Here is a 16,760-nt window from a genome sequence, read left to right on the forward strand (position 1 = left end):
ATGTGAGTACTTTTCCTCTCTTTAGTTGCCGTGGAGAGGCTGAGGAAGTGTTGCCAGGTGCATCTCTGTAACTATCTACTTCTCAGAGTTGCGCCGGCTTGCTTTAATTACCTTGGTAACGTTTCCTGTCGATGGCTTGTCAGGACAAACACGACTCTGAGGATGATATCCAATTCCGCCACAGCATTCCTCCCCTTCAGCAATCAGCTCGCTCTCGCAGCACTTCCATGGTATCCCATTATTTAACTTTAGATGGGCTTTAAATTGTCCATTAGATGCTGAACAGCAAGTTGTCTCTGACATGTTCACGTAGTCGGTGCCACAGCAGGACAGACCTACAAAACACAGTAACAGGCGTAATCACCGCGCGTCCCATATCTCAGCGCGCCAGCCGCAATGTTTCTCTTTGTTCTGCCTTGTTTTCCATTCCTTCGTCACCTCTCCACTCAATAAGAAACGTCGCTTTTCTAAAGTCTAAAGTAAAAATGGTCACAACTTAAAAGAGAACTCCGTGATGGGTCCAAACTCGGAGGATTTGTGCTATTACGAAATTATAAACTTTCTGATAATTACAATTTTATGTCATAATTGGAAATTTCGTGTCGTATTTACGAAAATTAAGCTCATCATTTAGAATAACACTTTAAATCTGCATCAAAGTGCTGTCACAAAGCTGAGAGTATAATATCAGTAACATCCTACTGCTATTAATTAACCTAGGCCACATTAACACAAGTCTGTTGAAAATGTACAACCGCCTGTCTTGCTCCCTTGGTGGGTTTAAGGGTTAAGTTTCAGGAAGGAGGGGGAGGTTAGGTGTCAAATAGAGAGGTTTTAGGGTTATGGATGAGGAAGGGTGGTTTTAGGGATAGGCATCAGGAAGGGGGGGGGGGGTAGGTCTAGGCTATCAGGAAGGGGGGTGGTTTAGGGTTGGGTGTCAGGAAGAGAGGTTTTAGGGTTATGGTTCAGGAAGGGGGGTTTTAGGGTTAGGCATTAGGAGGGGGGAGTTTAGAGTTAGGGTCAATAAGGAGAGGTTTTAGGGTTTGGTGTCAGGAAGAGAGGTCTTAAGGTTAGGCATCAGGAAGGGGGGGGGGGGTTTACTGTTAGGCGTCAGGAAGGGTGGTTTTAGGGTTAGGCGTCAGTAAGGGGGGTTTATGGTTAGGCATCAGGAAGGGGGCTTTAGGGTTATGCATTAGGAAGGGGGGTTTAGGGTTAGGCATCAGGAAGGGGGGGGGGGTTAGGGTTAGGTGTAAGAAATGGGGGGTAGGATTAGGTGTGAAGAAGGGGAGGGTAAGGGTTAGGTCTCAGGAAGAGAAGTTTTAGAGTTATGGGTCAGGAAAGGGGGTTTTAGGGTTAGACATCAGAGGTTTAGGGGAACATGGCATCTCGGCACCAGGCAGTTTGGTGCTGCCGCTAAACTCCAAGGTGGCATTAAATAGTATACCCCCCCCCCCCCCTCCAAGTCTTCACAACTCAGAGGGAGATGTAATTCTGGGCCTAGCAGCAGCCGTAGCTACTAGCCACGAATTACCGATATGCAGTGTGCGCAGCATAGCATTGCTGCTATGACGGCGCTCAGCTTCGGCACATGACACTCAACGCCGTGTGCTGAAATAACCTGCTTCGGGTTTTAGGGTTTGGCATCAAGAAGGGAGGTTTTAAGGTCAGGCGTCAGGTAGGAAGGGTTCTGTGTGAGAGTAGTGTTAGGTTAAGTAAAATATGCAGTAAAATATTGTTATTATATACCAATATTTTATTACGATAATTTACACTTTAAGAAAAAAGAATATTGGAAGATATTAACGATTATTTTACTAACAAAAATGTATGCCCATTTTTCCTCGTGCCCCTATTCTATTCACACCATGAGGCTACACAACTTCTAACATAAACTCCTTTGTCATAAGGGACATCGACAGAGAAACTCACATTTTTCTAATGAGCATCCCAGTTCGGGAGCAGAACAACGCAATCAGCGGCGTCCCCGCGCATAAAATCCCGCCGTTGACAGAATCGGAGATTTCAGCCAAGAATTCAGTCACATAACACAAAGTGACTCCCTTTCTAGTTTCTTTAGTAAACCATTACTTTTTTAATTATTATCAACCTTGTTCCGGCGTGATAAATTGCTAATTACTTAATACCCTAATCAGCGCTCATTCTTTGCACAGATAAACTGTGACAGCGCCATTAATTTAAATAGTAATTTCACTTAATAGCCAGAACGGCGCAGCAGATTTTTACGCAGCATTTTCTGAAGACTGCATCCATCACGGAGGAAATTCTGACATAAAGATGTCTGACATGCACTAACTCACTTAGGAGGAGCAGATGTTGCCGGGCCCGCTCTGCCCGTAATTCCCAGAGTGCATCACTTCAGCATGAATGAGCGGCGGAGGATGCAGAGGCAGACAGTGTGCTGAGAAGCAGAGTATTAACGCCTCTGACCCCCGCCTAATTCTGCACAGGCACCCGGGCACCCGACTTCTGATCTTCTGCTTCCGAGGAGAAGAAGGAGCCCAACCAACAGATTGCAAGCTCATATGAACAAAGCTTTCCCAGCTATGTTCTGTGTACCTCTGGTCATAAAAATGACACAGTGTTGCTTTAAAGAGACACTAAAGTGAAAAAAAAACTATGATATTATGATTTGTATGTGTAGTACAGCTAAGACATAAAACATTAAGATCAGATACATCAGTCTAATTGTTTCAAGTACAGGAAGAGTTAAGAAACTCCAGTTGTTATCTCTATGCAAAAAAGCCATTATCTCTACAACTTTCAAAAGTCGTGGAGAGGGCTGTTTTCTGACTTTTATTATCTCAGCTGTTAGTTAACTATTTACTTTTCCTCTGGCAGAGGAGAGGTCATTAGTTCACAGACTGCTCTGAATGAATCATTTTGAATGCTGAGTGTTGTGTAATCTGCACATATTAGAGAATCATGCAATGTTAGAAAAAACACTATATACTTAAAAATAAAAATATGAGAATATTTTCTTTGCTGCTAAACTTCTAGTAATTATTCATAGAACACAACCAATTCATTATATCATATATTTTTTTTCGCTTCAGTGTCTCTTTAAGGATACCCGAAGTGACGTGTGACATGATGAGATAGACATGGGTATGTACAGTGCCTAGCACACAAATAACTATGCTGTGTTCCTTTTTTTCTTTCTCTGTCTGAAAGAGTTAATTATCAGGTATGTAAGTGGCCGAGTCAGTCCTGACTCAGACAGGAAGTGACTACACTGTGACCCCCACTGATAAGAAATTCCAACTATGAAACATTTTCGTCACAGAAAATGGCTTCCGAGAGCAAGAAAGAGATACAAATGGAAATTTCTTATCAGTGAGGGTCACAGTGTAGTCACTTCCTGTCTGAGTCAGGACTGAGTCAGTCACTTACATACCTGATATTTAACTCTTTCAGACAGAGAAAGAAAAAAAGGAACACAGCCTAGTTCTTTGTGTGCTAGGCACTGTGCATACACATGTCTATCTCATCATGTCACCTCGGGTATCCTTTAAAGGAGAACTGTAGTGAGAGGTATATGGAGGCTGCCATATTTATTTCCTTTTAAGCAATACCAGATGCCTGGCAGCCCTGATGGTCTATTTGCCTAAAGAAGTGTCTGAATCACACCAGAAACCAGCATACAGCTAATCTTGTCATATCTGTCTAAATTTGTCAGAAACACCTGATCTGCTGCATGCTTGTTCAGGGCCTATGGCTGAAAGTATTAGAGGCTGAGGATTAGCTGAATAGCCAGGCAACTGGTATTGCTTAAAAGGAAATAAATATGACAGCGTCCATATACCTCTCACTACAGTTCTCCTTTAAATATCAGGTATGTAGGTGACTACAGTGTGACCCTCATTGATAAGAAATTCCAACTATAAAACACTTTCCTAGCAGAAAATGGCGTCTGAGAGCAGGAAAGAGATAAAAAGAATCAATAGTTCATAGATTTTAGCTCTGGCATATTTCAATGAATGTGTCATTGAGCAAAAACAATAAAACAGTTAAAACTTAAAAAGTAGATTTAAAAAAATAAATACAACTGGAATATCTTAAAAAGTCGTTTTTAGGAGAAGGAAGATAGATACAATCGTTTATTTAATTAGTTTATTTTTCACCTCGGGTATCCTTTAACCTTTTAACCCATTCAGGTTCCGTGGTTTTCACGAGAGAAATGTTCACCTCCCATTCATTAGCCTATAACTTTATCACTACTTATCACAATGAACTGATCTATATCTTGTTTTTTCCGCCACCAATTAGGCTTTCTTTGGGGGGTACATTTTGCTAAGAGCCACTTTACTGTAAACGCATTTTAACAGGAAGAATAATAAAAAAATGGAAAAATTCATTATTTCTCAGTTTTCAGCCATTATAGTTTTAAAATAATACATGCCTCCATAATTAAAACTCACGTATTGTATATGCCCATATGTCCTGGTTATTACACCGTTAAAATTATGTCCCTATCACAATGTATGGCGACAATATTTTATTTGGAAATAAAGGTGCATTTTTTCCATTTTGCATCCATCACTATTAACAAGTTTAAAATAAAAAAAAATATAGAAATATTTCATCTTTACATTGATATTTAAAAAGTTTAGACCCTTAGGTAAATATTTACATGTTTTTTTTTTTTTTATTGTAATGGTTTTTTTTATTTATAGTAAACATTTTATTTGGGTAGTTTTGGGAGGGTGGGGGGTAAACAATAGATTTATAATGGAAATGTGTGTTGATTTTAATTCTTTTTTATTTTCAGGTGTAGTATTACTTTTTGGCCACAAGATGGCGGCCATGAGTTTGTTTACATGACGTCACTCTAAGCGTAACACACGCTTAGAGTGGCGCATCAGGAAGTGAATGGCCAGAAAAGGAGCAGCTTCCGAGAGAAGCTGTCGCTTTTTCAGCGGGGGAGAGGAATCAGTGATCGGACTTCATAGTCCGATACATTGATTCCCTGACTACCGAATCCGCGGCCGGGAGTGCGCGTGCACGCGCGCGATCGGCCGCGGGGGCGCGCGGTAGCGCACATGGTTTCTGGACGTAGTTTCTACGTCCAGAAACCAAAATAGGTTAAGGACCACAGGCTTTACTCCCTCTAAACACCAGGCCATTTTTTTTTTTGCAAAATAGGCCACTGCAGCTTTAACGCCTCGCTGCAGGGCTGCACAGCTCAGCACACAAGTGATTCCCCTCCCATCACCACCACCTTTTCTCCCCACCAACAGATCCTCTGTTGGTGGGGTCAGATCGCCCCCAGGTTTGTTTATTTTTTATAAATATTTTTTTTTATTTGTTTTATTAAATTTTCGTATATTTTTTGAAATTTGCTAATTCCCCTTCCTCCCTCCCCCCATCTGCCTATCACAGCGATCGGGACAGCGGATCGCTTCTGTGTCCCACAGGGGGAAACCGTGTCACACGGCTGTCTCCAGTACAGCGCTGCCTTAGATCGCAGCGCTGTAAAGCCTAATTAGATGGCGGTTTCGCCGTCTAACAGTCACCGAGCGCCAATCGCCGCTGGGAGACTCAAGGCAGAGCAGAGATGCGCACGCAGCGTCTGTGCGATCTCCTGCAAAAGCAAGCCACAGCACCTTACGACGGCGTTAAGCGATCCTGGGGTTGCCACCGCGGCCATGCCCATCGGCGTGATGCGGTCGGCAATAGGTTAAAGTGACACTGAAGCAATAAAAAAAAACCCTTATGATATAATAAATTGTATGTGAAGTACGGATAATGACTGGAACATTAGTGGCAAAGAAAACAGTCCTATCTTTTTTTATTTCCAGTTATATAGCATTTTTTTTAATAACCTTGCATCATTTTCTAATACTTGCAGTTTACACACTACACTCTGCATTTTAAACTAAGAAAGACAGCACTTTTGCATAGATAACTACTGACGTTTCTTAACTCTTCCTGTACTGGAAATATGAGACTCATATAGTATGCTACTAATGTTGCTACTAATAATGTTCTATTTCTTTGCTGTACTACACATACAATTCATTATCTCAGAAGTTTATTTTCACTTCAGATTCATAAATCGGACGATGTATGGGCAGAATGGCCAAGAGACAGATCTCTCTCTGATCAAATCTGATTGGAGGGAGATCTGCTGCCTGCCCATACACCGCAGGCTGATTCACAATCGATTTCACCATCAAATCATTTGGGAATCGACCTTGTGTTCCTCCCGCGCTGTCCCCCTAATGTAAGATGTAACCCACCCACCCCCCCCCCCCTCCGCACTGTGCAGTATACTTTAATTGTCTGTGTCCACCAGAGCCGGGACAAGGTCCTCCAGCACCCAAGGCGGAGACACCAAAGTGCGCCCCTCCATCCCTCCCACCCCAGCCGTCACACACTGATTGCTATTAGACTAAGAGGCGCCCCAGGGCCCCCAACACCTTCATCTCTAGTTATCTGGCTTGCAGTCACTGCCGTGTATCCCCTTTTCTTATTTCTCTCTGCTTCAAACACAGTAGGGGAATGATAGCTGAGTGACTTGTGCGCCCCTCGTACACCGCGCCCTGAGGCTGGAGCCTCTCTCACCTCTGCCTCAGCCCTGGTGTCCACCGCTGGCTCGCATACATGTGCCCCACGTGGTTGCCAGCATGTATGTCACACGCGCCCACGATTCCGCCGGCATCCGCCGGCATCCATGTGGGACGCGTGTATGAAGTCGGAGCCTGGAACCAGCGACAAACACGGGCTGGTAAAGTATACTGCACCGTGCGGCACTTTTTAAATTGGGGGACAGTGCTGGGGGTTCCGTTGCGTTCGTGACTCGTCCCAATATCGCTCGCTGTGACCGCTGCGCACCTGATCGAGCATGTCGGCCCGACATCTTGCAGTATGTCCGACCGATACATGCGACCCACTATCGGAAATGATGATTTCCGATTCTGCGGAAATTCCGATTTCCGCCATTGCTGATGACCATTTCCGCAGATTTCCCATTTTTTCCGAGCCATTTTTTGATCATTTTTGGCATTCTCTGATTGGCCAAATACTTCTGAGTTGTCTCTGCATTTTCTGATTGGTCCAATGCTTTCCAGTTCTGTGATTGGGCAAAATTTAGTTGTGGTAATGCGGTATTTCCACAGAAATCCAATTTCCGAGTTCCATTTTCTGATCGAAAATGCGGAAATGTAAATTCTGAGAAATCTGAATGAGCATACCTGCATTTGGTTCAATAAATTAAAGGGGTTCTGTGGGGGTTTCTGAGGAGAAAAACTGCCACTTACCTTGTATCAGCCCCCTGCAGCGGTAATGTCCCACGCTGTCCTGCTCCCATCCGCCGTTCCCCGCAGCCGGCACCGGGCTAGTATTCGTCTGTCACACAGACGAATAATGCGCGCTGCCGCGCCTCCGCTTCCGTCATCTGAGGCTTACTGCGCAGGCGCAGTACAACATTTTCTTGTACTGCACTTGCGCAGTAAGCTTCCGATGACGCAGGCGGAAGAGAGCGGGTGCTTGGCCACTGTAGCGCAGCCGCAGTTGGATCCCATGCCGCGCTAGACCAGGGCCGGCAGCAGAAAACGGCAGATGGGAGGAGGACAGCGTGGGATATTACCGCTGCAGGGGGCTGATAGAAGTCTAGGGTAAGTGTTTGTTTTTCTCCTCAGAAACCTCCCACAGAACTCCTTTAACATATTGATAGAATGAAACACAGTAAAAGGAGCTGGTGCAGGAGGTGCCTTTTCCTACTGCAAACGATGCACGGAATGAACATCTTGACAGCTGTTCACTCACATTCCTGTATTTACTCATGAGCACGATATGCTCTCTCGACTCTTAAGAATAGATTATGCTGAATCAGCATAGACACAGCACTGAATGGCAGCCATTCTGAGCATTGTCTATGTGGACAGGGGGATGACTCGGGGCTGCCAGGCTGTCCAGACAGGGCGGTTCTAGACTTTTTGCCACCTGAGGCAAACATGTGAGGATGCCCCCTCCCATTTGTAATGATTGCACCTGCCAGAGGAAGGGGGCAGCTGTTCGCCAGAGCGGGGCCCAATTTCTCTCCTCCCTCCCTGTCCCCTTTTGTGCTCTCCTCCCTGTCCCCTTTCGTGCTCTCCTCCCCCTCCATGCAGAAGAACAGCAGCAGCGTAAAGGCACTTACGTCCAGCCGCTGGGTCTCCCTGTGATCTGCCCTTCGTAGCCGCTGCTCGTCTACTTCCTGCTGCAGAAACAGGAAGTAGATGAGCGGCGGCTTTGGAGGGCAGATCACAGGGGAGACTCGGTGGCTGGATGGCACATCCCAGTGTAGACCCGGGCAGCTGGATGTAAGTGCCTTTACGCTGGTGCTGCTGTCAGGCCCGGATTTACCTCACAGGAGCCTATTGGCACAGATATCCTGCCACCTCAGACTCCTCCTTCCATGAATCCAAAAACCCTCTGAACCGCACTGCAAGTATGCTGGCTGTCCCAGCTCTCACTTCTCCCTTACTTCCCGTGCCCCTTAGTGTTAGGTAACCGGAAGTACCCTCCCAAAGTATTAGGTAGCTGGAGGAAGCTCAGTATTAAGTAGCTAGAGGTGCCCCTGACTGGAGGGAGATCTCGTCAGTGGAGTGCTGAGAGTTGGGTGAGTAACCTCTGTGAAGTTTAGAGGGGTCGCAGACAGCACACAGTACACAGTTGTATAAAACAAAAGTCTGTTTATTTACAGCAGGAATATAAACAGCTTTAGGCCTGGAACCCATTACAAAATTCTATCGCTAATCACAATCGCTAGCGTCTTGTATGAGCAGTTTGTAAGCGATTTCCTGAGTGTTTTAGGGAGCGATTTTAAAAAGTGTAATCAATTTGCCAGCGGTTGTGTAGCGATTAGCGTTTTAAAGTCTGATTGGTCCTTTCAATTAATTGTAATTTTGTTACAGTGTACAGTAACTTTAAAACGCTAGCAAAATCGCTCCGTGCAGGTTGTGATGAGCGATTACGCCAACGATTATATACTTTACAATAAAGCACAAACGCTAACATAATGCTGCATGTCCTGCGTTTGCGATTTTGCTAATCGCAATCGCTACTGTGGAATCTGCACCATCCATTTACATTGGCAGAGCGTTTAGGGAAATCGCTAGTGATTTATCACGCTCCCTAAACACTCAGAAAATCACTCTAGTGGGTTCCAGCCCTTACTCCGGCATACATTGGAAAATAAATGGCAAGCTTACTTCAGCTTTATAGTCCATATACCAGTAGTAATAGTCCAGCTTATTATATCAAATACAGTTCATCTAGACCAAAGCCATACAAACAGCAGTCCAAAGTATGGTTTGGCTTCCAGCAATGCCTCCAAACAGACTGGTCAGGAGCTCAGCAGCACACATGCTCCTCCACATTAACTCCACCCTGACTGCATGAGAGCTGCTTCCTGATATGCAAATGTGTTAGAGCTTCCTTCAGCTCCACAGAAATCCAGGTGTGCACCTGGGTGGAATAGGAAGGCCCGCCATTTCAGGAGTCCGGCCCTGGAAAAAAAACAACAAAGGCAGGAACTGGCTTGCTGCCAAACAGTACCCGGACTCCCTTTCAGGTACACATCTTGTTTTTAAAGGGACCAAAGTCCAAATAACGGAGAAATTTACCTCCCGTCCAGCACCCAGCCCCGATGACCCCTACACCTCTCATTTACCCTCTCATCAGGACTCTGTTTAGGGAAAGAGGGGCTTGGGGGAGGGGAGTAAGCCACCTTTCCAAAATCAGGCGCCTGTAGGCAAGTGCCTACAGTTAGTGTTGGGCGAACATCTAGATGTTCGGGTTCGGGCCGAACAGGCCGAACATGGCCGCGATGTTCGGGTGTTCGAGCCGAACTCCGAACATAATGGAAGTCAATGGGGACCCAAACTTTTGTACTTAGTAAAGCCTCCTTACATGCTACATACCCCAAATTTACAGGGTATGTGCACCTTGGAGTGGGTACAAGAGGAAATTTTTTTTTAGCAAAAAGAGCTTATAGTTTTTGAGAAAATCGATTTTAAAGTTTCAAAGGGAAAACTGTCTTTTAAATGCGGGAAATGTCTGTTTTCTTTGCACAGGTAATATGCTTTTTGTCGGCATGCAGTCATAAATGTAATACATATAAGAGGTTCCAGGAAAAGGGACCGGTAACGCTAACCCAGCAGCAGCACACGTGATGGAACAGGAGGGGGGTGGCGCAGGAGGAGAAGGCCACGCTTTGAGACACAACAACCCAGGCCTTGCATGAGGACAAGAAGCGTGCGGATAGCAATTTGCATTTTGTCGCCATGCAGTCATAAATGTAATACAGATGAGAGGTTCAATAAACAGGGACCGGAAACGCTAACCCATCACAGATGTTCATTGTTCATGTTACTTGGTTGGGGTCCGGGAGTGTTGCGTAGTCGTTTCCAATCCAGGATTGATTCATTTTAATTTGAGTCAGACGGTCTGCATTTTCTGTGGAGAGGCGGATACGCCGCCGATCTGTGACGATGCCTCCGGCAGCACTGAAACAGCGTTCCGACATAACGCTGGCTGCCGGGCAAGCCAGCACCTCTATTGCGTACATTGCCAGTTTGTGCCAGGTGTCTAGCTTCGATACCCAATAGTTGAAGGGTGCAGATGGATTGTTCAACACAGCTATGCCATCTGACATGTAGTCCTTGACCATCTTCTCCAGGCGATCGGTGTTGGAGGTGGATCTGCACGCTTGCTGTTCTGTGTGCTGCTGCATGGGTGTCAGAAAATTTTCCCACTCCAAGGACACTGCCGATACCATTCCCTTTTGGGCACTAGCTGCGGCTTGTGTTGTTTGCTGCCCTCCTGGTCGTCCTGGGTTTGCGGAAGTCAGTCTGTCGGCGTACAACTGGCTAGAGGAGGGGGAGGATGTCAATCTCCTCTCTAAAGTCTCCACAAGGGCCTGCTGGTATTCTTCCATTTTGACCTGTCTGGCTCTTTCTTCAAGCAGTTTTGGAACATTGTGTTTGTACCGTGGATCCAGAAGGGTATAAACCCAGTAATTGGTGTTGTCCAGAATGCGCACAATGCGTGGGTCGCGTTCAATGCAGTCCTAGGCCGAAGAGGTCATAGCCTAGGGTCACAAAACCTGTTTATTTGGGCAATTTCAATGGTGGCGAGTCTGACGTACATAAATCGCAGCAATGGCCGTTAGCAACGTCTGAATCTCACGAAATGTCTCATGCAGGTAGAAGACATATTGTTAGACTTGGGCTCCAAAGATGGGTTCCCTACATCTCTGCAAACCAGAGTTACAGGGCTACAAATTTGGTAAAATCCCCCATAGGCTTTAATTGGGCCTCCTATTTACAGTTCCAAAATCTCACATCTTTTCAAAGGGCAATTACTCAGCAGTGGCAAATTTTCTAGCATTGTAGGGACCCTTAGGGGGAACATGACTGGTGAGTTTGGGGCCCCTAGGCCGAAGAGGTCATAGCCTAGGGTCACAAAAACCTGTTTATTTGGGCTATTTCAATGGTAGTGATGGTGACGTACATAAATCTCAGCTATGGCCGTTAGCAACGTCTGAATTTCACAAAATGTCTCATGCAGGTAGAAGACATATTGTTAGACTTTGATTCCAAAGATGGGATCCCTACATCTCTGCAAACTAGAGTTACAGGGGTCCAAAATTGGTAAAATCCCCCATAGACTTTCATTGCCTCCCTATTTCACTTTCCAAAATCTCACATCTTTTCAAAGGGCAATGGCTCAGCAGTACCAAATTTTCTAGCATTGTAGGGACCCTTAGGGGGAACATGACTGGTGAGTTTCGGGCCCCTAGGCCAAAGAGGTCATAGCCTAGGGTCACAAAAACCTGTTTATTTGGGCTATTTCAATGGTAGTGATGGTGACGTACATAAATCTCAGCTATGGCCGTTAGCAACGTCTGAATTTCACGAAATGTCTCATGCAGGTAGAAGACATATTGTTAGACTTGGATTCCAAAGATGGGGTCCCTACATCTCTGCAAACCAGAGTTACAGGGGTCCAAAATTGGTAAAATCCCCCATAGACTTTCATTGCCTCCCTATTTCACTTTCCAAAATCTCACATCTTTTCAAAGGGCAATGGCTCAGCAATACCAAATTTTCTAGCATTGTAGGGACCCTTAGGGGGAACATGACTGGTGAGTTTCGGGCCCCTAGGCCAAAGAGGTCATAGCCTAGGGTCACAAAAACCTGTTTATTTGGGCTATTTCAATGGTAGTGATGGTGACGTACATAAATCTCAGCTATGGCCGTTAGCAACGTCTGAATTTCACGAAATGTCTCATGCAGGTAGAAGACATATTGTTAGACTTTGATTCCAAAGATGGGGTCCCTACATCTCTGCAAACTAGAGTTACAGGGGTCCAAAATTGGTAAAATCCCCCATAGACTTTCATTGCCTCCCTATTTCACTTTCCAAAATCTCACATCTTTTCAAAGGGCAATGGCTCAGCAGTACCAAATTTTCTAGCATTGTAGGGACCCTTAGGGGGAACATGACTGGTGAGTTTCGGGCCCCTAGGCCAAAGAGGTCATAGCCTAGGGTCACAAAAACCTGTTTATTTGGGCTATTTCAATGGTAGTGATGGTGACGTACATAAATCTCAGCTATGGCCGTTAGCAACGTCTGAATTTCACGAAATGTCTCATGCAGGTAGAAGACATATTGTTAGACTTTGATTCCAAAGATGGGGTCCCTACATCTCTGCAAACTAGAGTTACAGGGGTCCAAAATTGGTAAAATCCCCCATAGACTTTCATTGCCTCCCTATTTCACTTTCCAAAATCTCACATCTTTTCAAAGGGCAATGGCTCAGCAGTACCAAATTTTCTAGCATTGTAGGGACCCTTAGGGGGATCATGACTGGTGAGTTTTGCCACTGCTGAGCCATTGCCCTTTGAAATGGTGTGAGATTTTGGAACGGTAAATAGTAGGCCCAATGAAAGCCTATGGGGGATTTTACCAATTTTGGACTCCTGTAACTCTGGTTTGCAGAGATGTAGGGACCCCATCTTTGGAATCCAAGTCTAACAATATGTCTTCTACCTGCATGAGACATTTCGTGAAATTCAGACGTTGCTAACGGCCATAGCTGAGATTTATGTACGTCACCATCACTACCATTGAAATAGCCCAAATAAACAGGTTTTTGTGACCCTAGGCTATGACCTCTTTGGCCTAGGGGCCCGAAACTCACCAGTCATGTTCCCCCTAAGGGTCCCTACAATGCTAAAAAATGTGGTACTGCTGAGCCATTGCCCTTTGAAAAGATGTGAGATTTTGGAAAGTGAAATAGGGAGGCAATGAAAGTCTATGGGGGATTTTACCAATTTTGGACCCCTGTAACTCTGGTTTGCAGAGATGTAGGGACCCCATCTTTGGAATCCAAGTCTAACAATATGTCTTCTACCTGCATGAGACATTTCGGGAAATTCAGACGTTGCTAACGGCCATAGCTGAGATTTATGTACGTCACCATCACTACCATTGAAATAGCCCAAATAAACAGGTTTTTGTGACCCTAGGCTATGACCTCTTTGGCCTAGGGGCCCGAAACTCACCAGTCATGTTCCCCCTAAGGGTCCCTACAATGCTAGAAAATTTGGTACTGCTGAGCCATTGCCCTTTGAAAAGATGTGAGATTTTGGAAAGTGAAATAGGGAGGCAATGAAAGTCTATGGGGGATTTTACCAATTTTGGACCCCTGTAACTCTAGTTTGCAGAGATGTAGGGACCCCATCTTTGGAATCCAAGTCTAACAATATGTCTTCTACCTGCATGAGACATTTCGTGAAATTCAGACGTTGCTAACGGCCATGGCTGAGATTTATGTACGTCACCATCACTACCATTGAAATAACCCAAATAAACAGGTTTTTGTGAACCTAGGCTATGACCTTTTCGGCCTAGGGGCCCGAAACTCACCAGTCATGTTCCCCCTAAGGGTCCCTACAATGCTAGAAAATTTGCCACTGCTGATCAATTGCCCTTTGAAAAGATGTGAGATTTTGGAACTGTAAATAGGAGGCCCAATGAAAGCCTATGGGGGATTTTACCAATTTTGGACCCCTGTAACTCTGGTTTGCAGAGATGTAGGGACCCCATCTTTGGAATCCAAGTCTAACAATATGTCTTCTACCTGCATGAGACATTTCGTGAAATTCAGACGTTGCTAACGGCCATTGCTGAGATTTATGTACGTCACCACCACTACCATTGAAATAGCCCAAATAAACAGGTTTTTGTGAACCTAGGCTATGACCTCTTCGGCCTAGGACTGCATTGAACGCGACCCACGCATTGTGCGCATTCTGGACAACACCAATTACTGGGTTTATACCCTTCTGGATCCACGGTACAAACACAATGTTCCAAAACTGCTTGAAGAAAGAGTCCGACAGGGCAAAATGGAAGAATACCCGCAGGCCCTTGTGGAGACTTTAAAGAGGAGATTGACATCCTCCCCCTCCTCTAGCCAGTTGTTCGCCGACAGACTGACTTCCGCAAACCCAGGACGACCAGGAGGGCAGCAAACAACACAAGCCGCAGCTAGTGCCCAAAAGGGAATGGTATCGGCAGTGTCCTTGGAGTGGGAAAATTTTCTGACACCCATGCAGCAGCACACAGAACAGCAAGCGTGCAGATCCACCTCCAACACCGATCGCCTGGAGAAGATGGTCAAGGACTACATGTCAGATGGCATAGCTGTGTTGAACAATCCATCTGCACCCTTCAACTATTGGGTATCGAAGCTAGACACCTGGCACAAACTGGCAATGTACGCAATAGAGGTGCTGGCTTGCCCGGCAGCCAGCGTTATGTCAGAACGCTGTTTCAGTGCTGCCGGAGGCATTGTCACAGATCGGCGTATCCGCCTCTCCACAGAAAATGCAGACCGTCTGACTCAAATTAAAATGAATCAATCCTGGATTGGAAACGACTACGCAACACTCCCGGACCCCAACCAAGTAACATGAACAATGAACATCTGTGATGGGTTAGCGTTTCCGGTCCCTGTTTATTGAACCTCTCATCTGTATTACATTTATGACTGCATGGCGACAAAATGCAAATTGCTATCCGCACGCTTCTTGTCCTCATGCAAGGCCTGGGTTGTTGTGTCTCAAAGCGTGGCCTTCTCCTCCTGCGCCACCCTCCTCCTGTTCCATCACGTGTGCTGCTGCTGGGTTAGCGTTACCGGTCCCTTTTCCTGGAACCTCTTATATGTATTACATTTATGACTGCATGCCGACAAAAAGCATGTTACCTGTGCAAAGAAAACAGACATTTCCCGCATTTAAAAGACAGTTTCCCTTTGAAACTTTAAAATCGATTTTCTCAAAAACTATAAGCTCTTTTTGCTAAATTTTTATTCCTCTTGTACCCACTCCCAAGGTGCATATACCCTGTAAATTTAGGGTATGTAGCATATAAGGAGGCTTTACAAAGCTCGAAAGTTCGGGTCCCCATTGACTTCCATTATGTTCGGAGTTCGGCTCGAACACCCGAACATCGCGGGCCATGTTCGGCCCGAACCCGAACATCTAGATGTTCGCCCAACACTACACGTGACCCGTTCGGCCAATCACAGCGCTAGCCGAACGTTCGGGTAACGTTCGGCCATGCGCTCTTAGTTCGGCCATATGGCCGAACACCATCAGGTGTTCGGCCGAACTCGAACATCACCCTAACAGGGTGATGTTTTGCAGAACCCGAACAGTGGCGAACACTGTTCGCCCAACACTACCTACAGTGCCTAATGGCAAATCCAGCCCTGGCTGCTGGTGTTCTGCATGGAGGGGGAGGAGAGCACTGCAGGGGGACCCTAGATGAGGGATGGGGCGGGATGCCCCCCTGACGCATGATGCTGCCTGAGGAAGGGGGGTCACCTGGCGGCGTCATGGGCGGCCCAGGGCTGTGTCCGGAATTATTGAGGGGTGTGGGGTCAAGTGTGGGGAGGTGGCAGACAGGAAGTGATTCATGTTAGGTAGACCAACATGCCAAAAGAGGTTCAGGCACTTCCACCACGGTTCTAGAGTTAAAAGAAATAAGCAAGTAGACAAAAAAGTTTTATAGCAAGCAAGTGTGAATTTTGTAATGCAAATATTGCTTCTCTCCACCTCTGGCACCATAATCTGGAGTTCTGTAACTTCATCCAAACCGATCTGCCATGGCCCATTAAAGTGGAACTAAACTCAGAACTTCCTCTCTTTTCTAAAAGAAAAGCCACAACATAATAAACTTTAGGGGGGGGGGGATGTTATAATTTATGGAAATCCTAAAAAAAAACCCTGAAGTGTTAACTTCCTGCACATTCCTGGGAGCACGGAAAGGGTTAACCTTCACTGTTTATTTATTATCACAGAGCTGCAGCACACTTCACATTTGTTGATACTGGCTAATTAAACAGGTTGATTTCCCTAGACACATACAGAGTGAGTGTTTTCTCTGGGTGCTGTGCAAGAGTCCAGGTCTGCTTTAAAGGACCTGTGTCGCGAAAATCTTAAAATGTAAAATATATGTAAACATATACAATTAAGAAGTACATTTCTTCCAGAGTAAAATGAGCCATAAATTACTTTTCTCCTATGTTACTGTCACTTACAGTAGGTAGTAGAAATCTGACAGAACCAACAGGTTTTGGACTAGCTCATCTCCTCATGGGGGGTACATAGGGTTTTATTTATTTTCAAAATGAACTGAGTGAATGGCAGTTGCACCGTCCAACTGCCAAAAAAGTGTACGGT

At 45.5% G+C, this 16,760-nt stretch overlaps 1 protein-coding gene across 7 annotated transcripts in view; it reads right to left on the bottom strand.

Moving 5' to 3' along the window:
* USH2A (usherin) overlaps window positions 1-16,760 on the bottom strand; it is a 1,078,291-nt gene that overhangs the window by 255,041 nt on the left and 806,490 nt on the right. For 6 of the 7 annotated variants that reach the window (XM_068232882.1, XM_068232881.1, XM_068232884.1 and 3 more), the window contains one exon: window positions 112-335. In XM_068232882.1, coding sequence (XP_068088983.1) covers window positions 112-335 — 224 coding nt within the window. Of the gene's footprint in view, window positions 1-111; window positions 336-16,760 lie in introns of those variants that run through there. The other variant, XM_068232888.1, reaches the window with a different exon arrangement.

The sequence above is a fragment of the Hyperolius riggenbachi genome, chromosome 4, assembly GCF_040937935.1.
Source record: "Hyperolius riggenbachi isolate aHypRig1 chromosome 4, aHypRig1.pri, whole genome shotgun sequence".
NCBI lineage: Eukaryota > Metazoa > Chordata > Amphibia > Anura > Hyperoliidae > Hyperolius > Hyperolius riggenbachi.